This window comes from Dendrobates tinctorius, unplaced genomic scaffold, assembly GCF_039654945.1.
Source record: "Dendrobates tinctorius isolate UK_male_01 unplaced genomic scaffold, ASM3965494v1 ptg000028l, whole genome shotgun sequence".
Lineage (NCBI taxonomy): Eukaryota > Metazoa > Chordata > Amphibia > Anura > Dendrobatidae > Dendrobates > Dendrobates tinctorius.
Genome location: NW_027361696.1, coordinates 16,321,389 through 16,346,767, shown reverse-complemented (window position 1 = coordinate 16,346,767; position 25,379 = coordinate 16,321,389). Strand labels below are relative to the sequence as shown.

Sequence of the window (25,379 nt, the reverse complement as noted above, 5' to 3'; positions counted from 1 at the left end):
GCTGATCGCTTGTTACAATGTATCAGTCTACACAATGCTCTGTGAGGCCTGTTTCACACTTCCGCTTTTTGATGTCAGTCAAAATCCGCCAATTTTTGCAAAAAAGGGGCGGATCTGTTTTTTCCCCCATAGACTTACATTAGTGGCATCCCACCCGTTTTTTGACGGATCTGCCAAGATTTCAGCGTCTCCCAGGCGGATGGGACGGACACTGCAACTTTTTTTGCTTTGACGGTCCGCTATTTAGCTGTGTGCATGCCCGGAAGCTTCACGCCGGGAAGCATTTTAACTATGAAATGCCGTTCCGGGGCATCTCTCTCTCTTTTTCCCCAGGCTGCGATTCCTTTAAAATGCAGACTACAGCGGATCCGTTAAAACAACTGTCCGGTGGCACTCGTTAGTATCTCAACGGACACGGATCCATTCTCCGCCTTTTTCACGGATTGCAACTGACAGAAAAAACGTAAGTGTGAAACAGGCCTGAGCTCACCACATCAGCTGCACAACTCTCTCCTGTGCTGATCGTTTCTTACAATGTATCGGTCTACACAATGCTCTGTGAGCTCAACACATCAGCCGCACAACTCTCTCCTGTGCTGATCGCTTCTTACAATGTATCGGTCTACACAATGCTCTGTGAGCTCAACACATCAGCCGCACAACTCTCTCCTGTGCTGATCACTTATTACAATGCATCAGTCTACACAATGCTCTGTGAGCTCAACACCTCAGCCGCACAACTCTCTGCTGTGCTGATCACTTATTACAATGTATCAGTCTACACAATGCTCTATGAGCTCAACACATCAGCCGCACAACTCTCTCCTGTGCTGATCGCTTCTTACAATGTATCGGTCTACACAATGCTCTGTGAGCTCACCACATCAGCTGCACAACTCTCTCCTGTGCTGATCACTTATTACAATGTATCGGAGCAGATTTGCTCCTTTGGGATGTGGCTGCATTTCAGGAGATCATCTCCACATGGTCATAACTCTGATCCTGGCGCTGCTCAGTGTTATCCGAGCACATCTGCGAGGATATAAAACCGCCAGTACATTTGTGGGTGTCATCGGAAGGACACGGACAGCAGTGCCGTAAAGTGAGCCAGTCTCATAAAAACACATAATGAAGGGGAATGATTAAGGCCAATGTTCCAGTCTGTAGATTACATGTGTATCCTGATATGTGAGCGGCGGCTGGCAGGAGAGATGGCGGCGTCTCCACCGCGCAGGCCTCATCCCCAGCACCAACTAATTGAGAGTTCATTGCTATCTTGTCATTTAATAGCAGATTTCTAAAGGTTACTCTGTAATGGCGGCACTCATTGTCTGTCCACACGTCCCGGCCGCCTGACACGCATTAAATGTTACAATTACAAGGAATAATCATCGCTCACTCTCCGCCAGTTATAGATTTACTCTCAATATGATAACAATGCGTCACCTAATTCTCATTATCCGCCGCTTCAGGAGCCTCCGATATTAATATATTACAATCTGCGCAAAATTAATGGAAATGGAGAAGGTGAAAATAGAATCCAACTGTCCATCCTCAGAAATAGTCTCACCTTACTGCAGTGCCGTAATGCCGAGCAAGCAAGCAATTATATGTTACCAGTGAGTCATAGACCTGAGTGTCAGCGTCATCGTCCCGCACCCCGAGTGTCAGTGTCATCGCCCCAGTACCTCGAGTGTCAGCGTCATCGTCCCGTACCCCGAGTGTCAGTGTCATCGCCCCAGTACCTCGAGTGTCAGCGTCATCGTCCCGTACCTCGAGTGTCAGCGTCATTGCCCCGGTACCCCGACTGTTAGCATCATCATCCCGTGCCCCGAGTGTCAGCGTCCCATATCCCGAGTGTCAACATCATGAACCCCGAGTGTCAGCATCATTGTCCCATACCCCGAGTGTCAGAGCCATCGCCCTGGTACCCAGAGTGTCAGCGTCATCGTCCCGTACTGAGTGTAAGCTTCCCGTACCCCGAGTGTCAGCGTCATCGTCCCATACCCCGAGTGCCATCGTCCCGTATCTGGAGTGTCATCATGCCGTACCCTGAGTATCAGCATCAGCGTCCCGTACCCCGAGTGTCAGCACCATCATCCCGTACCCCGAGTGTCAGCGTCATCATACCGTACCCTGAGTATCAGCGTTGTCATGCCGTACCGAGTATCAGCGTCGTCATCCTGTACCGTCTCATACCGAATGTAAGCATCCCATACGCCATGTGTTAGCATCATCCTCCCGTATCCCGACTGTCAGTGTCATTGTCCCGTACCCCGAGTGTCATCGTCATCATTCCATACTCCGAGTGTCAGCGTCATCATTCCATACTCCGAGTGTCATCGTCATCATTCCATACTCCGAGTGTCATCGTCATCATTCCATACTCCGAGTGTCAGCATCATCCTCTCGTATCCCGACTGTCAGCGTCACTGTCCCGTACCCCGAGTGTCATCGTCCCATACCCCGAGTGTAAGCGTCATTGTCCCGTACTCCGAGTGTTAGCGTCATCATCCTGTACCCCGATTGTCAGCATCATTGTCCAGTACCCCGAGTGCCAGCGTCATTGTCCCGTCCCCAGAGTGTCAGTGTCATTATTCTGTACCCTGAGTGTCATTGTCATTATCCTGTATCCCGAGTGTCAGTCTCTTTATCTCATATACCAAGTGTCAGCGTCAATATCCTATACCCCAAGTGTCAGTGATACTATCCCGTACCACAAGTGTTGGCGTCATTATCCTGTACCCCAAGTGTCAGTGTCATTATCCTCTACCCCGAGTATCATTGACATTATCCTGTACCCCGATACAAGTGGCTCGTCAGGGGTCCATCCCATTATAAATCTGAAAAAAATTAAAAAATGTTAGTATCCTCAGTGGGTGATAACTTTTAATGGAGAACTGAAGAGATAGTACGATTACAGCTTTCTTGGCTCCTCGGGTCTCTTCACCAGGCAGCAGGGACCTGAGGAGTCTCAAAAGCTGTAATCGGCCATTAAATGTATCAACCACTGAGAACTCTTACATGGAATATTTTTCTATCTACTGACGGACATGATACAAAAATATCTATTCTTCCTGTATTATAAATAAGGCATCTCTTCAGTAGAACAGGGAGATTATACGGACAGGCCATGTACTATATAATGTGCCGTCATCTCCCCCAAAGGTAAAGTAAATTGTAAAAAAAAAAAACCCTCTAAAAGGTGAAATGAAATCTGCATTTTATAAATCTAAAGCGGAGAAGGACGACACTGGAGGACAGTGTGACATGGTGACATTTGTACATCGTGCACCCATCGTTTCTGGCCGTTTTATGAGAATATTACAAGGTGTACAGCTTCTCCCATTTATAGGTGACATTTCCCAAAGTCGCTGAAACTAAATGCAGTAAAATCTGCAATATGAACGGCAACATTTATCTATAGTCTGACACTGAGAAGTCAGCCGGAAGGAGGGTCTGTCCACTGGGATCCGAAAAGTCACTAGAATGAAGGGTCCTGCTGAATATTATATAGGGACAGCCGTACGCTCTTAGTATATACAGACGTCACCACTATAGGGGGCAACCGCACGCTCCTGGTCTATAGAGATGTCACCACAATAAGGACAGCCGCACGCTCCTGGTCTATAGATATGTCACCACTATAGGGGAAGCCGCACGCTCCTGGTCTATAGAGATGTCATCACTTTAGGGGGCAGCCGCACGCTTCCGGTATATAGAGATGTCATCACTGTAGGGGGCAGCCGCAAGTTCCTGGTCTATAGAGATGTCATCACTGTAGGGGGCAGCTGCACGCTCCTGGTATATAGAGACGTCACCACCATAGAGGTAGCCGCTTGCTTCCGGTATATAGGGACGTCACCACTAAAGGGGCAGCCGCACGCTCCTTGTCTATAGAGATGTCATCACTGTAGGGGGCAGCCACACACACTTCCAGTGTACAGGGATTTCATCACTGTAGGGGGTAGCCGCACGTTCCTGGTATATAGAGACGTCACCACCATAGGGGCAGCCGCTTGCTTCCGGTATATAGAAACGTCACCACTATAATGGAAGCCGCATGCACCTAGTATATAGAGAGGTCACCAATAAAGGAGCAGCCGCATGCTCATGGTCTATAGAGACGTCACCACCATAGGGGCAGCCGCTTGCTTCCGGTATATAGAAACGTCACCACTATAATGGAAGCCGCATGCACCTAGTATATAGAGAGGTCACCAATAAAGGAGCAGCCGCATGCTCCTGGTCTATAGAGACATCATCACTATAGGGGGCAGCCGCACGCTCCCAGTATATAGAGACGTCACTACTATAGGGGCAACCGCATTCTCCTAGTATATAGAGACATCATCACTATAGGGGGCAGCCGCACGCTCCCAGTATATAGAGACATTACCACTATAGAGGCAGCCACACGCTCCTGGGATATACAGAAGTCACCACTATAGGGACAGCCGCACGATCCTGGTATATAGAGACGTTATCACTTTAGTGGCAGTCGCACGCTCCTAGTATATAGAGACATCATCACTATAGGGGCAGCCATACGCTCCCTGGATATAGAGACGTCATCACTATAAGGACAGCTGCACAATCTTGGTATATAGTGATGTCGTAACTATAGGGGCAATCGCACGCTCCCGGTATACACTGTGTGCAGAATTATTAGGCAAATAAGTATTTTGATCACATCATTCTCCTTTTTATACATGTTGTCCTACTCCAAGCTATATAGGCTTGAAAGCCAACTGCCAATTATGTAAATCAGGTGATTTGCATCTCTGTAATGAGGAGGGGTGTGGTCTAATGACATAAAAACCCTATATAAGGTGTGCTTAATTATTGGGCAACTTCCTTTCCTTTGGCAAAATGGGTCTGAGGAAAGATTTGACGGACTCTGAAAAGTCAAAAATTGTGAGATGTCTTGCAGAGGGATGCAGCAGTCTCGAAATTGCCAAACTTTTGAAGCGTGATCACCGAACAATCAAGCGTTTCATGGCAAATAGCCAACAGGGTCACAAGAAGCGTGTTGATAAAAAAGGCGCAAAATAACTGCCCATGAATGGAGGAAAATCAAGCGTGAAGCTGCCAAGAGGCCATTTGCCACCAGTTTTGCCATATTTCAGAGCTGCAACGTTACTGGAGTATCAAAAAGCACAAGGTGTGCCATACTCAGGGACATGGCCAAGGTAAGGAAGGCTGAAAAACGACCACCTTTGAACAAAAAACATAAGATAAAACGTCAAGACTGGGCCAAGAAATATCTTAAGACTGATTTTTCTAAGGTTCTATGGACTGATGAAATGAGAGTGACTCTTCATGGGCCAGATGGATAGGCATGAGGCTGGATCAGTAAAGGGCAGAGAGCTCCACTCTGACTCAGACGCCAGCAAGGTGGAGATAGGGTACTGGTATGGGCTGGTATCATCAAAGATGAACTTGTGGGACCTTTTCGGATTGAGGATGGAGTGAAGCTCAACTCCCAGAGCTACTGCCAGTTTCTGGAAAACACCTTCTTCAAGCAGTGGTACAGGAAGAAGTCGGTATCATTCAAGAAAAACATGATTTTCATGCAGGACAATGCTCCATCACATGCATCCAAATACTCCACAGCGTGGCTGGCCAGTAAAGGTCTAAAAGAAGAAAAAAATAATGAAATGGCCTCCTTGTTCTCCTGATCTAAACCCCATAGAGAACCTGTGGTCCCTCATAAAATGTGAGATATATACAAGGAGGGAAAACAGTACACCTCTCGGAACAGTGTCAGGGAGGCTTTGGTGGCTGCTGCACGCAATGTTGATAGTAAACAGATCAAGTAACTGACAGAATCTATGGAAAAAGTCTTTTGAGTGTCATAGAATCATAGAATTGTAGAGTTGGACAGGACCTCCTGGGCCATCTGGTTCAACCCCCTGCTCAAAGCAGGATTCGCTAAATCATCCCAGATGTCTGTCCAGCCTCTGTTTGAAGACTTCCATTGAAGGAGAACTCACCACTTCTCGTGACAGCCTGTTCCACTCATTGATCACCCTGTCAAAAAGTTATTTCTAATATCTAATCTGTGTCTCCTCCCATTCAGTTTCATCCCATTGCTTCTAGTCTTTCCTTGTGCAAACGAGAATAAAGATGATCCTTCTACAATGCGACAGCCCTTGAGATATTTGTAGACAGCTATTAAGTCTCCTCTCAGTCTTCTCTTTTGCAAGCTAAACATTCCCAAATCATGCAACCTTTCATCATAAGACAGGATTTGCAGACCGGTCACCATTCTGGTTGCTCTTTCCTGAACTTGCTCCAGTTTGTTGATGTCTTTTTTAAAATGTGGCGCCAAAACTGGATACAGTATTCCAGATGAGGTCTGACCAAAGAGGAGTAGAGGGCAATAATGACTTCACGTGATCTAGATGTATGCTTCTGTTAATACATCCTAGAATTGCATTTGCCTTTTTTTGCTGCTGCATCACACTGTTGACTCATATTCAGTCTGTGATCTATTAGTATACCCAAGTCTTTTTCACATGAGCTGTTGCTTAGCCCTATTCCTCCCATTCTGTATATGCTTTTTCATTTTTATTGCCCAGATGTAGTACTTTGCATTTTTCCCTGTTAAAAACCATTCTGTTAGTTGCTGCCCACTGCTCCAGTTTATTTATATCTTTTTGAATTCTCTCTCTTCTCTAGTATTAGCTATCCCTCCTAGCTTTGTGTAATCAGCAAATTTAATCAGTTTACCCTCAATTCCTTCATCTAAATCATTGATAAAGATGTTGAACAATACAGGGCCAAGGACAGAGCCCTGTGGTACTCCAGTTGAGACATTCTTCCAACTGGATGTGCAGCTATTTACGACCACTCTTTGGGTCCGATCACTAAGCCAGTTATGAATCCACCTAACAGTTGCCTTGTCCATTCCATACCTAGTCATTTTTTCAATAAGGATTGTGTGAGATACTTTGTCAAATGCTTTGCTGAAGTCAAGATATAGTATATCTACAGCATTTCCCTGATCCACCCAATCAGTGATTCCATCATAGAAGGAAATTAAGTTAGTCTGACATGACTTATTAGTTACAAACCCATGCTGACTCAGTTGATTCACTTCATTCTTATCCAGGTACTGACATACATGTTGTTTAATAATTTGTTCAAAGATCTTTCCTGGTATAGAAGTCAGACTCACCGGCCTATAGTTGCCTGGGTCCACCTTCTTCCCCTTTTTGAAGATAAGAACAATATTTGCTCTCCTCCAGTCTTCTGGGACTTCTCCTGTTCTCCAAGAATTTTCAAAGATTATGGAGAGGGGTTCAAAAATGTCTTCTGCTATCTCCTTCAGTACTCTGGGGTGTAATTCATCTGAACCTGGAGACTTGAATTCATTTAGGTTAGCCAAGTGTTTCCTCACTATCTTTCTCTTTATAGATATCCTGGATTCTTCTATTCCCTTAATAGGACAGTGAAGAACAGTTGATATTACATTTCCTTTCTGAGAGAAAATAGATGCAAAATAGGAATTTAAAAGTTCGGCCTTCTCAACATCCTGTCTTACCATTTCATCATTTTCGTCCTGTAAAAATCCTATAGCATCTTTGACTTTTCTTTTACTTTTCACATATCCCCAAAATCCTTTAATTATTGCTTTTGACGTCTCTTGCAAGCCTCAATTCATTGTCAGCTTTAGATAATCTGATTTGTGCCCTGCAGGTTCTGCAGACAGCATTATATTCTTCTTTAGATATGCCTCCCTCTTTCCATTTTATAAACATTTCTTTATTCCTTTTTAGCATGTGCTTAAGTTCTGTGTTCATCCATCCTGGTTTCCTTAAATGCTACCTATTCTTCCCTCTTTTCGGAATTGTTAATAATTGTGCTTTGAGAATTTCATTTTTCAAGATTTCCCATCCTTCCTGGACATTTTTGTCTTTAAGGATATCCAGCCATTGGATCCCTCCAATTCTCTTTCTGAATCTCTTAAAATCTGCCTTTCTGAAATCTAACCTTGACATCTGAGTCTTCACAGGTCTTCCTCCTCTAGTTATCCATAATTCTAAAATAGCATGGTCGCTACCTCCTAGGGTCCCAGCCACTTTTACATCCTCAACCATTTCCTCATAAAGAAATGTGGCTGTATTGATCACTGACTTTTTTTTTTGTTTTTGAATGTCAGAAATGTTTATTTCTAAATTTTGTGTTGCTCTATTGGTTTACCTGGTGAAAATAAACAAGTGAGATGGGTGTATATTTGGTTTTTATTAAGTTGCCTAATAATTCTGCACAGTAATAGTTACCTGAAAAAACAGATATCCTCCTAAGATAGCCAAATCTAACAAAAAACCCACTCCAACTTCCAAAAATATTAAGCTTTGATATTTATGAGTCTTTTGGGTTGATTGAGAACCTAGTTGTTGTTCAATAATAAAAAGAATCCTCTCAAATACAACTTGCCTAACATTTCTGCATGCAGTGTATAGAGACATCATCACTGTAGAGAGCAGCTACACGCTCCCGCTATATAGAAACATCATCACAATAGGGACAATATAATGGACGATATAGCGGTACATTTTTTTTACATTTTTTTACAATGATACAATTAATTCCACCTTAAAGAAATGTGCAGCCAGGGACAACAAAGGCGACAAAATAAATCAAGCTGCTGTGATGGGGCCCCTAAGAAGCCGTGCCCTTGCTCAGGCTATGACAGCAGTGTTGGCATATTATTTAGGCCAGAAGATGACATGTCATATACAGGCCTGTCCTCATCTCCCTCTACATGGTGTGTACGGATCACCTCAGCAGGGTGCACACCTTTGTAACGCCAAGATGAGGAAAACAATGGACCTTAAAAATGCAATTTAAACCAAAATCAAAGTTGGTCTTACCTAACGTAACTTCGGCCTGCATGGGCATCGTGAGGGCCGGGTGCTTCACCTCACAGCTAAACAGGGCCTCGTTGTCAACCTGAGGGTTTAGGGTCCAGGTGAGCATGGCTCGCACCTCCACCGTCCCGTCGCTCATTGGAAGATGCATTTGGTGGAAGAAATACGTGGGATCTGTACTGTGGACCCAGCGGGGGAACTCCAAGCTGACCACTGTTTCTGGAATGGCCTCCGTCACAGGGCTTGACATAGGTCCTTGGTCAGACGTGCGGGGCCGGAATGGGTTTTCTGTGAAAGTGTTAGATCCTCGTTCCTCAGTGTCCAACAGTAAAAGGGACTTTTGCATTTTAGTATCGTCCATGTCTCTGTTCAGAAGGTTCCTTGATTCCCGGGTGTTCATAAGTCCAGCTGCAGCGGCCGGGGGATCCATCATGGGGATGACCTCGATCAGCTCGCCGTCCCTCTTGAAATACACCTGGAAGATAAAGCACAACATGACACTGAGAAGTCTCTTGGATTCCTACCTAATTATCTGCAGATCTACAGTCATGCCCGGTTCAGGGAAAGCTGGGAGATAACTAATATGGCAATCTTTCAATGAGAGCAGAGGTCTAGGAGTTTCTTTTGAGCTAATAAACAAGTCCTAAAAACTTGACAAGTTTGGGGCCACAGAGAAGTGGAGCCCCCAATATAATCCCGGTTACAAACCGTAAAATGTACTGTTCAGAAACCTAGGAGACACTGACAACCCTTCTCGGTGGCCGTACTGGTGGTCAGTCGCCCAGATACAGATGTTTGTGTGGTTACTTTCCTCCTTCCTCATCACTACTTCGTCTTCTCACAGATTTGTACCTGTTTGTGGCAGAGAAGTTGCATGTTTTGGTGCACGTCGTATTTTCTTTCTTTATTTGCAAACTTTACTCACACTTGTCAGTTTTATAAGGTGGTGAGAAAAGTGGGGAAGGTGGACAAGCAGGGGCCGCGCAGCAGAACAGAACTGGGGCAGATTACGGCTAAATACTCAGGGGAGTAGAAGGGTCACAATGTTGTCACCTTCTGACTTTCAGGCTCCATATCGCACCTATTTCTGCTTCGCACGTGAGACTTCCATCATTTTATAGACAATCATCTTTTCTGTCTCATCCATTAATATGACTTGCAGCTATTAGCAGATGATTAGTTATGCAGATTCTCGTCATGTCACAGCATTGCTACTGTTTTGCTCCTGATGGTGGAATAATCTTTTTCTTCCTGAATACTACAAATTACAACCTGTCCTCACATTCCCTATTAGCTGCATGTGTAATTAGGATGATTCCCAAGTGAAAGGTCAGTGGTTCATATTGAGGAGCAGCCATGAACAAGATTTACGAAGAGAAACGGCATCATCCAGCTCATCGATAGCCGTCTCTCCGCCAAGACAATTTCCAAACTGCTTCATGTGAGAGACATGACAGCTGGAAGAATAGGAAAAGAAGCCTGTCCATCCATTCAGAAGTCAATTCTGGAGCGACAAACATAACAGTGGAGGAGGCACGTAAGCTTCATAACAGTGCGATCACAGACATACAAGCACCGTGTAATGTACATTACGCAAGACTGGAATGGTGGCCCAGAAAAAGGTGAAGACGCCTCAACGTCAATATCATCATAACAAACGCTGGCTCGAGTTTGCAAGAAAGTACAAAAAATGGACAATAGAAGATTGGAAATTATGGCTCTGATGGGTGCAAATGGGTCTAAAAGAAAAGGAAAAAGAGTCTGACGGATGGAGAAATTGAAGGATCTGTCACGTTCATTGTAGGAAGCCTGGCGATATGGGGTTGTTTAACAATCAAAGACGTTGGTCAGGATCGATGGTGGTTTCAATGATCTATATGTGAGTGTCCTACAAGATGAGTTACTTCGTACACTCGAGTACTATGGGTATGAAAAGGAAGACATAGTGTTCCAGAAGGGCAACAACATGAAGCATACGGCGAGATTGACGAAGAAATGGTTCAATGACAATGGAGTAGAGGTGCTGGATGGTCCCCACAGTCCCCAGAACTCAACCCAATCCAATGCTTGTGAGGAGAGATGAAGAACAAGCTTTATGCAGACCCAAGTGAGGCGACCAGTGTGCACCAACATGGGGAACGTACAGAAGAGACCTGGGATCAGAAATTGGTGGAGACATGCTTGAATCTGATCGAGAGCAGCCCAGAAAGATTCAGGCCGTGGTGAAAGACAAAGGTGGATTAACAAAGTAAAAATTCAAAACAGTAACAATGCAGTGACATGACGAGAATCTGCATAACTAATCATATGCTAAATAGCGGCAAGTCATATTTATGGATGAGATAGAAAAGATGATTGTCTATAAAATGATGGAAGTCTCAGGTGCGAAGCAGAAATGGAAGGTGAGATATGGAGCCTGAAAGTCAGAAGTCACTATGTACAGGCGGCCGGGGGACATTCCATTCCATTTCTGTCTTTAGTATCTTTCATCTTTACTCCAATGAACTACAGTTTAGGATAAGACCCCAAAAGCAGTAGGAATGGGGTCTGTGAAATCCGTCAGGAGGGAGGACGGGGCTTTCAGCCTCTGAATAGAAACACCAGATGAGTCTTTTCACCGACAGAAATCAGAGCCCTGCAAATGGTCAGAAATCAGCAAAAAGTACTGGAAACTACAGTCATGGCCAAAAGTTTAGAGAATGACACAAATATTAATTTTTACAAAGTCTACTGCTTCATTTTTTCTAATGGCAATTTGCATATACTCCAGAATGTTATAAAGAGTGATCAGCTTAACAGCAATTACTTGCAAAGTCAATATTTGCCTAGAAAATTAACTTTATCCCCCAAAACACATTTCAACATCATTGCAGCCCTGCCTTAAAAGGACCAGCTAACATCGTTTCAGTGACTGCTCCATTAACACAGGTGTGGGTGTTGATGAGGACAGGGCTGGAGATCAATCTGTCATGATTAAGTAAGAATGACACCACTGGACACTTTAAAAGGAGGCTGGTGCTTGGCATCATTGTTTCTCTTCTGTTAACCATGGTTATCTCTAAAGAAACACGTGCAGTCATCATTGCACTGCACAAAAATGGCCTAACAGGGAAGAGTATCGCAGCTAGAAAGATTGCACCTCAGTCAACAATCTATCGCATCATCAAGAACTTCAAGGAGAGAGGTTCCCTTGTTGCCAAAAAGGCTCCAGGGCGCCCAAGAAAGACCAGCAAGCGCCAGGACCGTCTCTAAAAAGTGTTTCAGCTGCGGGATCGGGCTACCAGCAGTGCAGAGCTTGCTCAGGAATGGCAGCAGGCAGGTGTGAGTGCATCTGCACGCACTGTGAGGCGGAGACTCTTGGAGCAAGGCCTGGTCTCAAGGAGGGCAGCAAAGAAGCCACTTCTCTCCAGAAAAACATCATGGACAGACTGATATTCTGCAAGAGGTACAGGGAGTGGACTGCTGAGGACTGGGGTAAAGTCATTTTCTCTGATGAATCCCCTATTCGATTGTTTGGGACATCTGGAAAACGGCTTATTCGGAGAAGACCAGGTGAGCGCTACCACCAGTCTTGTCTCATGCCAACTGTCAAGCATCCTGAAACCATTCATGTGTGGGGTGGCTTCTCAGCCAAGGGAATGGGCTCTCTCTCAGTCTTGCCTAAAAACACAGCCATGAATAAAGAATGGTACCAGAATGTCCTCCAAGAGCAACTTCTCCCAACCGTCCAAGAGCAGTTTGGCGATCAACAATGCCTTTTTCAACATGATGGAGCATCTTGCCATAAAGCAAAGGTGATAACTAAATGGCTCAGGGAACAAAACATAGAGCTTTTGGGACCATGGCCTGGAAACTCCCCAGATCTTAATCCCATTGAGAACTTGTGGTCAATCATCAAGAGACGGGTGGACAAACAAAAACCTTCAAATTCAGACAAAATAAAAGCATTGATTTTGCAAGAATGGACTGCTATCAGTCAGGATTTGATCCAGAAGTTGATTGAGAGCATGCCAGGGAGAATTGCTGAGGTCCTGAAGAAGAAGGGTCAACACTGCAAATATTGACTTGCTGCATTAACTCATTCTGTCAATATAACCTTTTGTTACTCATAATATGATTGCAATTATATTTCTGTATGTGATAAAAACATCTGACAAACACACATAAAAACCAGAGGCCAGCAGATCATGTGAAAATATAATATTTGTGTCATTCTCAAAACTTTTGGCCATGACTGTAGAGTCATAGAAGGTCCTTATACGACGAACAGGAAGCGATCATCTGCCCTGGTCACCCAGAGGCCGGCAGCTTTGGGTGTGAGCAGAGGATGAGCTGTCAGCGCTGCCTCTCCACAGATACTGGATCCAAGTGTGTGATCACCCAGAGGCTGGCAGCTTTGGGTGTGAGCAGAAGATGAGCTGTCAGTGCTGCCTCTCCGCAGACATCAGATCCATGTGTGTGATCATCCAGAGGCCGGCAGCTTTAGGTGTGAGCAGAGGATGAGCCGTCAGTGCTGCCTCTCCGCAGAAGTCGGATCCGTGCAGCTCTTGGTAACAGAGTGCAATTGATTAAGTTGAGATCACGTCTGCCATTCTTGACAAGCGACATCTGCGCCAAAGTGTCTGTTAGACACGAATCTCCATCGATTCCCCACATTCCAGATGAGGAATCTGCCGGCTCCTTAGTGGGGTCTCCCCTCACTGCTGTCAGACCAGCGGTAATGGAGTATCTTCTTAAAAAGGAAGTCCACCAAAAATGTTCCACTATTATAGGTTGCTCTCTATATGTAATAATGATAATGGGAGGGGGTCGCCCAGTCCTCGTGTCCTAACAGATCTTATAGGACATGCACGAGCCACTCAGAATACAGTCATCATTAAAGGGGAAGTGTCATTAACACCACCTCCAGGGAGTAAGGACATCATGTAGGGATGGTCCCCACTACGAGAGGAGACATTCTGGTGGGCTTCAGCCACACTTTCTCTGAATGGCTGTGATATAAAACAACATTTCCATCTGCAGGGAGGATGGCGGTTGAGTCTTGTCCTGCCAAATAATCTGGGATCCAGGGTGATAAGCGGATTTCCCCCACAGCACCTTCATTTTGAACAGTGGGGGACTCGGATGAGACAGTTCCTAAGGCTGTGTGCACACGCTGCGGAATCTGCTGCGGATTGATCCGCGCAGATTTTCAAAATCCGCAGATAAATCCGCAGGTCAAAAGAACTGCGGTTTATCTGCAGATTATCCTGCGGTTTTACTATCTCCACAATGGAGGAGATGGTAAACCGCTGCGGAATCCGCAGAAAGAATTGACATGTCAATTCTTTCTGCGGTTTAGATACTGCAGAAAATCCACACGGAAAATTCCGCAGCATCTGCACTGCAGTTTCCATTTCCCATAGGGAATAATGGTACTGTACACCGCAGCAGAAACTGCTGCGGATCCGCAGGGCCAAATCCGCTGCGGAACCGCAGCAGAATCCGCAGCGTGTGCACACACCCTAAATGTAATACACAGACTCCGCCTCTCTCCTTTGGCACCACCCTCTTGGTATGTGCAGTAGCTTCCTGATAATCTGCTTTTTCACTGGAAGTTTGTAGTTGTGCTGTTGTTCCGCAGACGCCAATCTGAAGAAGCAGAGCTGCAGTATAAAGCAGCAGCATAAGCCTGAATAAATAAGACTCATACAGACTGGGCAGGAAAGTTGAGACACTGGATGGATCAGTGCCCTGGAGCCAGTAGATAAAAAAAAATGGCATCTGTAACAAACCATCAGCTGTGAGAAGTTTCAGGAAAAGATGTACCCAGGATCTCCGCTCACTGACGGCACGCAGGGATTTCCTACCATGATCCTATAAGTCGGTGTATACACTATATACCATCACTACTGATATGGGTGATAGCCGGAGGTTCCCACAGAAGACACCATGATGGAGGAATGTCGCCTCCTCCTCACTCATCTGCTTCCTCTGAACCTTCACCCTGACCGCTGATGATGAGGTCTCACATCTCCTTGAGGGGGCGCCGTCCTCATTCCTCGGACCACTTGCTGCATTTCACTAATTGAAACCTTTAACATCTAAAAAATGAAATTCCTATAATTCATATTCCAGATTATAGGATTAGTGGGCAAGCGATGAGAAGACCTCAGATGTCCAGGGTTTACTGACTAAAATATCTAAAGCAAGGGTCAGGCGCGTGCGGAGCCGGAGAGAGGGTGTGAGCGGAGCCAGGCCGAGGGCACATACGGAGGTGAACTGAGGCTGCCTAGCAACATCACTGCCAATGCCACCGATATCCCCAGCAATGCCTCTGGGGCAGGTGATCACCCGACAGTGTGCTGGATCCTCCGCTGATCCCTGTAATCTATACTTCTCCCACATACTGAATTCCTGCAGAACTTGTGGGCATACATTAAATGATACTACAGGGTGGGCCATTTATAAGGTTAGACCTGGGTGGGCCATTTATATGGATACACCTAAATAAAATGGGAATGGTTGGTGATATCAACTTCCTGTTTGTGGCACATTAGTATATGGGAGGGGGGAAACTTTTCAAGATGGGTGGTGACCATGACGGCCATTTTAAAGTTGGCCATTTTGGAGCCAACTTTATTTTTTTCAATGGGAAGAGGGTTATGTGACACATCAAACTTATTGAGAATTTCACAAGAAAAACAATGGCGTGCTTGGTTTTAACGTTATTCTTTCAGGAGTTATTTACAAGTTTATGACCACTTATAAAATGTCCTCAAAGTGCTGCCCATTGTGGTGGATTGTCAGTGCAACCCTCTTCTCCCACTCTTGATACACTGATAGCAACACCGCAGAAGAAATGTTAGCACAGGCTTCCAGTATCCGTTGTTTCAGATGCTGCACATCTCGTATCTTCACAGCATAGATAATTGCCTTCAGATGACCCCAAAGATAAGGGGGTCTAAGGGGGTCAGATCTGAGACCTTGGTGGCCATTCAACTGGCCCACGACGACCAATCCACCTTCTAGGAAACTGTTCATGTAGGAATGCTCAGACCTGACACCCATAATTGATGGTATGGTGTGGTATATGGGGTACAAAGATAGTGGGGCTATTCTTCATCAATGGAAACCTCAATGCCACTGGATATCTGAAATTGCTACATTGTGATGTGGTGCCCTCTTTATGCACTGAAGATGGCACGTTCCCGGAGTTTTTCCAGCAAGATGGTGCACCACCACATTATGGGTGTCAGCTCCGAGCATTCCTACAAGGAATCTGACCCCCTTAGACTAACATTTCTTCTGCAGTGTTGCTATCAGTGTGTCAAGAGTGGGAGAAGAGGGTTGCATTGACAATCCAACACAATGGGCAGCACTTTGAACACATTTTATAAGTGGTCATAAACTTGTAAATAACTCATGAAAGAATAAAGTTACATTGAAACCAAGCACACCATTGTTTTTCTTGTGAAATTCTCAATAAGTTTGATGTGTCACATGACCCTCTTCCCATTGGAAAAAATAAAGTTGGATCCAAAATGGCAGACTTCAAAATGGCCGCCATGGTCACCACTCATCTTGAAAAGTTTCCCCCCTCCCATATACTAATGTGCTGCAAACAGGAAGTTGATATCACCAAACATTCCCATTTTATTTAGGTGTATCCATATAAATGGCCCACCCTGTATATCCTTACTGCAGGGTAAAGCATGGAGCATTGAACAGCAAACCAAGCATCTGCTGAACTCATAAAAGTAAAATGTAACAAACTACGTGACCAGAGGTAGAGAATAATCTACACTGGATACAACTGTAACAAATCCTCAATGGGACCTTCATAAAATAACCTATTAAGAGTGTGCCAGAGATATCAAACCCCAGCAGGACCCCCAGCAATCTGCCGATCTTAGGGCAGGGGCGACACGGTGACTTTACCGCTCAGCTAAAGGTTAATCTACATCGCTGCATAATAAATAAGAATAAGATGCTGCGACCAGTTGGGGCAGAAACTCCAGCTGGTCCTGACGGGCTGCGACTTGCTTGTGGGGGTCCTTTGCATGTTGTACTGGAGCAATGCATGGCCAGAGTCGCCGTGTCGCCCCTTGCCTCGGGGTCTACGCACACAGTGATTCTTACAGGGCAGCTCCTTCCAGAAATGTTGCTCGAACGCTTGAAAGATTCTTCCTGTTCATTTTATGGTACAACCACTATCATGTTCATTTGTTCAGTATTTTGAGTGTTTTTTCAGTTCATGTTTTGAAAAACTCTGCTGGGGAAAAAAAAAAAAGAAAAAGCGAGTCATCTCTCTGAAGCTCCTGATGGAAAATGCCCCAAACTAGGTACTGTTCAATCAAAAAAGCGAAAAATCCCCAAAGAAGGAGCGTTTCCAACAGCATTTTATGATAGAACTTGTGTTTGATGACCCGATAAGTCCACGGACACAAAGCTTTCCTGTTCACACAGTTGTGCCCCAGCTGCAGTACCAAGCATGGCCACTATATATGGGGTGGCGCTGTACCTGCAGAACACTAGAGGTCACCCCCTCAATCAGCGGGTTAGAGGGGCTGCACCGACTACCTGGTCTGATACAACCTACGCTACAGATTAACATCTCTGCCGCTCCAGATCCTGAAGGTTGCTGCAGCGTTCCCGTCCGGAGTGTAGATTGGGAACAATATGGCTGGTGAAGAATGGGCGCTAGATGAAAGCGACAAAGGTCCATACATTTCCTGACAGCAAGCAGAGATCCAGAAAACTGGAAGCTAATAGCAAATCCCACGCAGAATTATCGTCTGAAATCCCGTTGGTGATCGGGGAACGATCCGCAGGTTAAGACCCTGGTGGGTGTAATGTATAACACGCGTGTGCATTGTGTACATGGAAACACGTTAATCTCTCACCATACAGCCAATTAAACAGCAGAAAGCCCTTCTTCCCTCTGCGGAGAGTGCTCTCAAGGTGCTATTATGGGCACGTTAATGATGGGTGTTATTACGCAGAACGCGCCTTTCAGGAGGGTTTAATGGCGGACGAATAATACCGTTTAACGTGGAATAGCAGTTTTTTATCTAAATGACTCCGTAAGTCAGAGGCGGCGGCAATGTGGCGCTTTTTATTTTTTCCTTTCCCTCTCTAAATAGCACTTTAACATCACCGTGCATCTGTCACGTGGCACGCGCCGCAGAGGGGGCAAGAGACCAAATTATGCATTCCCATTTCGGAGGATGAATAATAGGCAGGAGAGCGGCTGAGCAGCACAAAACAAGAGACGCCGTGATTGGAAAGGCTCCTGAGCCGCTGCTGAAAGGAGAGAGGATAAAGGCAGCCACGCCGAGCTCGATACCAATCTACAAAGCACATTAAGATGTATTAATTTAGCAGGTCGATTCTGTCAATAGGAGGCGGCTGCCGGGATTGTCACCGCCGTGAAAGGCAACGAGCGGACGGAACAAGAAGGCGTAATGATGTTTGCTCATTTCTACGCTCTCGTTTTATCTAGAAGTGTCGACTTTGTGAAAAAACTCATCACAACAAGCGCGGAGCAGAGGAGGAAATCTCCACTGACAGGAGCAACAAGAGGCGACTCGAGGAAGAGAGCAATGCAAGGATGATGGGTGCGATAGTCTGCTGCATAGACCAGAGTGAATGGATGATGGGTGCGATAGTCTGCTGCATAGACAAGAGTGAATGGATGATGGGTGCAATAGTCTGCTGCATAGACCAGAGTGAATGGATGATGGGTGTGATAGTCTGCTGCATAGACCAGAGTGAATAAATGATGGGTGCGATAGTCTGCTGCATAGACCAGAGTGAATAAATGATGGGTGCGATAGTCTGCACCGTATACGACAATGAATGGATGATGGGTGCAATAGTCTGTGGCATAGACCAGAGTGAATGGATGATGGGTGTGATAGTCTGCTGCATAGACCAGAGTGAATGGATGATGGGTGCGATAGTCTGCTGCATAGACCAGAGAGAATGGATGATGGGTGCGATAGTCTGCTGCATAGACCAGAGTGAATGGATGATGGGTGTGATAGTCTGCTGCATAGACCAGAGAGAATGGATGATGGGTGCGATAGTCTGCTGCATAGACCAGAGTGACTAAATGATGGGTGCGATAGTCTGCTGCATAGACCAGAGTGAATAAATGATGGGTGCGATAGTCTGCACCGTATACGACAATGAATGGATGATGGGTGCGATAGTCTGTGGCATAGACCAGAGTGAATGGATGATGGGTGTGATAGTCTGCTGCATAGACCAGAGTGAATGGATGATGGGTGCGATAGTCTGCTGCATAGACCAGAGAGAATGGATGATGGGTGCGATAGTCTGCTGCATAGACCAGAGTGAATAAATGATGGGTGCGATAGTCTGCTGCATAGACCAGAGAGAATGGATGATGGGTGCGATAGTCTGCTGCATAGACCAGAGTGACTAAATGATGGGTGCGATAGTCTGCTGCATAGACCAGAGTGAATAAATGATGGGTGCGATAGTCTGCACCGTATACGACAATGAATGGATGATGGGTGCGATAGTCTGCTGCATAGACCAGAGTGAATGGATGATGGGTGCGATAGTCTGCTGCATAGACCAGAGTGACTAAATGATGGGTGCGATAGTCTGCTGCATAGACCAGAGTGAATAAATGATGGGTGCGATAGTCTGCACCGTATACGACAATGAATGGATGATGGGTGCGATAGTCTGCTGCATAGACCAGAGTGAATGGATGATGGGTGCGATAGTCTGCTGCATAGACCAGAGTGAATGGATGATGGGTGTGATAGTCTGCACCGTATACGACAGTGAATGGATGATGGGTGCGATAGTTTGCACTGTATATGAGAGTGAATGGATGATGGGTGCGATAGTCAAGAAATTGAAACACTGATGGAAAAGGAGGTCTCAAATAACACAGGCTAACATGTGTAGAGCCCCATACACCGGGCAAAGAGGTAGCAAAAGTCAAGATTCTATCCATATACAGATCCAAAACAAAGGTTGTACTTATGTGAGCATTTCACCAAGTTGAAGCTGAAATGATCTCTAAAATGCCTAAAGTTACAGATGACACATTTCCTTTGTATTTTAGACAAAAAAAATGATATATATTGTTATTTTTTGCATTTTAAAAATTGCATAAAGGAAAATGGGCAGAAGCAAAAGTTTGTGCACCTTGGAGATTTGTGTGCTCAGATAACTGTGACAAAGCTTTCAGACCTTAATTAGCCTGTTAGGGTTATGTCTTCTTCGCTATCATCATTAGGAAAGTCTGGGTGATGCCAATTTCCCAGTTTTATAAAAACCCATCCTCCTCTAACCTTGTGCCAAAAACCAGCAACCATGGGATCTTCTAAGCAGCTACCGAGTACTCTGAAAATTAAAATGGTGGAGGCATAAAAGCAGGAGAGGCTATAAGAAGAGAGCAAAGCGTTTACAAGTTGTCCTTTTCTCAGTTCAAAATGTAATTAAGAAATGGCCATTACCAGGAACAGTGGAAGTCAAGATAAGCAAAATTTCTGTGAGATGTTCGTAGGATTGTTAGAGAGGCAAATTAGTACCCTCGCTTGACTGCAAAAGACCTTCAGAAAGATTTATCAGACTCTGGAGTTGTGGCACATTGTTCTACTGTTTAGAGACACATGCACAAATATGGCCTTCAAGGTCATCAAAAGAAAACCTCTCCTGCATCCTCACCATGAAATTCAGAATCAGAAGTATGCAAAAGAACAATTAAAAGAGCCTGAAGCATTGTGGAAACAAGTCCTGTGGACCGAAGAGGGTAAAATAGAACTCTTCGGTCACAATGATCACAGATATGTGTGGAGAAAAAAAGGACACAGAATTTCAGGAAAAGAACATCTCACCAACAATTAAGCATGGGGGAGGATCAATCATGCTTTGCGGTTGTGTTGCAGCCAATGGCACAGAGAACATTTCACAGGTAGAGGAAAGAAAGGATTCAATGAAATTTCAGCAAGTTCTTGATGAAGAGAGGATGGCTTCTACAAATGTAGAATGATCCTAAACAAACGGCAAAATACACAATAAACGACCTCAGAAGGCATAAGCTGAAGGTTTTGCAATGGTCTTCACAGTCTCCTCATCTGAACAACATTGAAAATCTGTGGCTAGACCTCAAAATAGTTGAGGATGGAACACGGTCCAGGAATCTCACAGAACTGGAGAAATTCTAAAAGGAAGAATGGAAGAAAATCCCTCAAAGAATAGGAAGACGCTTGTCTGGATACAAAAAGAGTTTACAAGCGGTGATACTTGTAAAAGGGAGCGCTACTAGGTACTAACCATGCAGGTGCACAAACTTTTACATCAGCCCATTTTCCTTTTTGTAATTTTTAAAATGTAAAAAATGACAATATATATATTTTTGCTTAAAATACAACTGAAATGTATCATCTGTAACTTTAGGCCTTTTAGATAATTTCATCTTCAACTTGCTTAACTGTTCACAATATAACAGTAATTCTGACCAGGGGTGCACAGACTTTTACATGCCACTGTACCAGAGAGAATTGATGATGGGTGCGATAGTCTGCACCATATACCCCGATAGGAGTGTGACTGCCGGCGTCTGCTTTGCTTGCGGGGGTAGAAAGCTTTTAGCAGCCAAAAGTGTACAATGGATGGATCAATTCATTGCCTTCATCTCAGCAAAAGTGAAGTTCACAGTGGAGAATTGATTCCCACAACGCACCTGATGGCTCCCGGGTGACAACTGTTTGCTTTCCTTGATTTAATATCTAGTGTAAGACCGGCCTCTGATAATACAGAAAGTCTGATGATCCAGCACTCGAAGAGCAGAGGGAATCAGGTCGGAACGTCTCTTCCTTCATTTATAAATTGTTCCAGGGCTGTTCAATAATCCAGATAACCTGGCACCTCTCAGGTGCCACAGATGCTGGGTTGGGGTGTACTGTCATCTGCCAGCATTACAGCAGTAACATTCCCTTCTTTGGGGTCCTCACCCATTATCTGCAGTGCCTGCTGCCCTACAGCCTGAGCCGATCACCACTGCGGACACAAGGAGATTCTTGCGCAGCTGTGACAGTGACTAGCGGAGGTCACGGGTAGGATCCTGGTGTACGGTGCACATAATTGGTGGGCATACCTCCAAGTGATGTGCAAGAACCCCCCATGTGATGTGTAGGTGGCATAGGACCCAGCCCCCCCAAGTTATATATAGGGGGCACAGGACCCTCCTCCAGGAGTTCAGTTCCCCATGTGTAGGGGGCACAGGACCCTCCCCCAGGAGCCCATCCCCCCATGTTATGTGTAAGGGGCACAGGACCCTCCCCCAGGAGTCCATCCCCCCATGTGATGTGTAAGGGGCACAGGACCCTCCCCCAGGAGCCCGTCCCCCCATATGATGTGTAGGGGGCACAGGACCCTCCCCTATGAGCCCGTCCCCCCATGTGATGTGTAGGGGGCACTGACCTGTGGCGCTGGTTTTCCTCCACACACGATGCACACCAGAGTGAAGTTTTGTGCCTGATAGCGGCTGAACTGCGCTGGGGTATCCGCAGCGATCACAGCGATGGAAACAGGAGGAGCTGGAAGGAGAGAAGACGATATCATCACTAATAACATCCGATATGTGAGGTGTCATAGAAAATAGTAAGATCTCTGAAGCCACTGTAGTGAATGGGCAGTCACCCCCTCCATCCTCTCTTTTCAGTAGGACAAGAACTTGCAATCTAAGCTGGCTTGAAATTGAATTATACAGTATAACATATGGGAAATGAGTAAGGCTGAGATTTATAGATTGGAGAAGAAGAGAAATTATAATCCTAATTATGCAAAAAAAAAAAAAAAAAATGCAGGCAGCTCCCTTTGAACCAAAAGGCCCCTGCAGGGCCAGGGAGGATGTAGGCTGAAGGCTGTACAGGGTGGGTCATTTATATGGATACACCTAAATTAAATGGGAATGTTTGGTGATATCAACTTCCTGTTTGTGGCACATTAGTATATGGGAGGGGGAAAACTTTTCAAGTGGGTGGTGACCATGGCAGCCATTTTGAACTTTATTTTTTCCAATGGGAAGAGGGTCATTTGACACAAACTTATTGAGAATTTCACAAGAAAAACAATGGTGTGCTTGGTTTTAACGTTACTTTATTCATTCACAAGTTATTTACAAGTTTATGATGACTTATAAAATGTGTTAAAGTGCTGCCCATTGTGTTGGATTGTCAATGCAACCCTCTTCTCCCACTCTTGACACACTGAGAAGAGGGTTGCATTGACAATCCAACACAATGGGCAGCACTTTGAACACATTTTATAGGTGGTCATAAACTTGTAAAAAACTCGTGAAAGAATAAAGTTATGTTAAAACCAAGCACACCATTGTTTTTCTTGTGAAATTCTCAATAAGTTTGATGTGTGAAATGACCCTCTGCCCATTGGAAAAAATAAAGTTGGATCCAAAATGGCCAACTTCAAAATGGCTGCCATGGTCACCATCCATCTTGAAAAGTTTCCCCACTCCCATATACTAGTGTGCCACAAACAGGAAGTTTATATCACCAACTATTCCCATTTTATTTAGGTGAATTACCAGGACCCGTTGAAGCATTGTAACACGCTAAACAGCCGTCGTCCATTTATGTTCCCTGCACGTACCTGCCCTATTTTAACCTTGTCTACACCTTGGATGGAAAATAAAGTACTTTGATTTTAAATTATCCGGTGAGTGCCGCATTCCTTATCGTCTCGGGTTCTGTATCCAAATAAATGGTCCACCCTGTATAGCAAAGGTACATGTGTTTGCACATAGATTGAGAAATGCAAGAAGGTATTGTTACCCCCAGACTTTGAGTCTCCATAAGAAAATTATGAATATTGTGGCTTGCATAGATCTGATAGTGATGGGGCATACATTTTCCGCTTCAGGACGAACCAGGGAAAAAGATGCATGTTTTTTCATAACTGTAACCCCTGCCTATAAGCCACAAATCAATAGCGGACAGATAAATGACATGAGCGATGTCATGTTTGGTCTCTGAGGAAAGGTAAAATCCCAATAAAAAAATATGTCAGGGAACTCAAATTTCTGTGATCATCAGGAATGAAGATATTGCATAAGCCGTGAACTTCATAAAATCCTGAAGGGCTGAGGGGACCTCCCACAACCCGACCTACCTGAGATCACCATGGGGGGGGGAATTGGAGTGGGTGTAACTTAGGTGCTGATAAAAGATCAAGAAAAATCTGTGTTCATGTAGAGAGATGACATCGGGCACAGATGTACACAGTCTGCTCTGGTAGGACAGGCCTAGATTACAGCTCTGCAGCACAATGCTTCTGTCCGAGCAGTGCTCCTGCACATATCAGCTGCCCAGAGAACTGCAGCTAGCAGTAGGGCAATGCGGCATAGAAGTAAAGCAGTGCGGAGGGCATTATGGCTAGTAGTAGGTCAGTGCGGCATAGAAGTAAAGGAGTATGGCTAGTAGTTGGGCATTGCGGCATAGAAGTAAAGGAGTATGGCTAGTAGTAGGTCAGTGCGGCATAGAAGTAAAGCAGCATGGCTAGTAGTTGGGCATTGCAGCATAGAAGTAAAGCAGCATGGCTAGTAGTAGGTCAGTGCAGCTACCTGTAGGGCAGTGCGGCATAGAAGTAAAGGAGTATGGCTAGTAGTTGGGCAGTGCGGCATAGAAGTAAAGCAGCATGGCTAGTAGGTCAGTGCAGCTACCTGTAGGGCAGTGCGGCATAGAAGTAAAGGAGTATGGCTAGTAGTTGGGCAGTGCGGCATAGAAGTAAAGCAGCATGGCTAGTAGTAGGTCAGTGCAGCTACCTGTAGGGCAGTGCGGCATAGAAGTAAAGGAGTATGGCTAGTAGTTGGGCAGTGCGGCATAGAAGTAAAGTAGTAGTAGGTAAGTGCAGCTACCTGTAGGGCAGTGCGGCATAGAAGTAAAGGAGTATGGCTAGTAGTGGGGCAGTGCGGCATAGAAGTAAAGCAGCATGGCTAGTAGTTGGGCATTGCAGCATAGAAGTAAAGGAGCATGACTAGTAGTAGGTCAGCGCAGCTACCAGTAGGGCAGTGCGGCATAGAAGTAAAGGAGTATGGCTAGTAGTTGGGCAGTGCAACATAGAAGTAAAGCAGCATGGCTAGTAGTAGGTCAGTGCAGCTACCTGTAGGGCAGTGCGGCATAGAAGTAAAGGAGTATGGCTAGTAGTTGGGCAGTGCGGCATAGAAGTAAAGCAGCATGGCTAGTAGTAGGTCAGTGCAGCTACCTGTCGGGCAGTGCGGCATAGAAGTAAAGGAGTATGGCTAGTAGTTGGGCAGTGCGGCATAGAAGTAAAGTAGTAGTAGGTCAGTGCAGCTACCTGTAGGGCAGTGCGGCATAGAAGTAAAGTAGTATGGCTAGTAGTTGGGCAGTGTGGCATAGAAGTAAAGCAGCATGGCTAGTAGTTGGGCATTGCAGCATAGAAGTAAAGGAGCATGGCTAGTAGTAGGTCAGCGCAGCTACCAGTAGGGCAGTG

At 45.2% G+C, this 25,379-nt stretch overlaps 1 protein-coding gene across 4 annotated transcripts in view; it reads right to left on the bottom strand.

Annotated features, from left to right (window-relative positions):
• Positions 1–25,379, bottom strand: part of IGSF21 (immunoglobin superfamily member 21) — a 549,248-nt gene that overhangs the window by 69,873 nt on the left and 453,996 nt on the right. For all 4 annotated transcript variants that reach the window (XM_073570290.1, XM_073570289.1, XM_073570291.1 and 1 more), the window contains 2 exons: positions 22,332–22,447; positions 8,883–9,354 (listed from right to left, as the gene is read on the bottom strand). In XM_073570290.1, the coding sequence (XP_073426391.1) occupies positions 8,883–9,354; positions 22,332–22,447 (588 nt within the window). The remainder of the gene's footprint in view (positions 1–8,882; positions 9,355–22,331; positions 22,448–25,379) is intronic.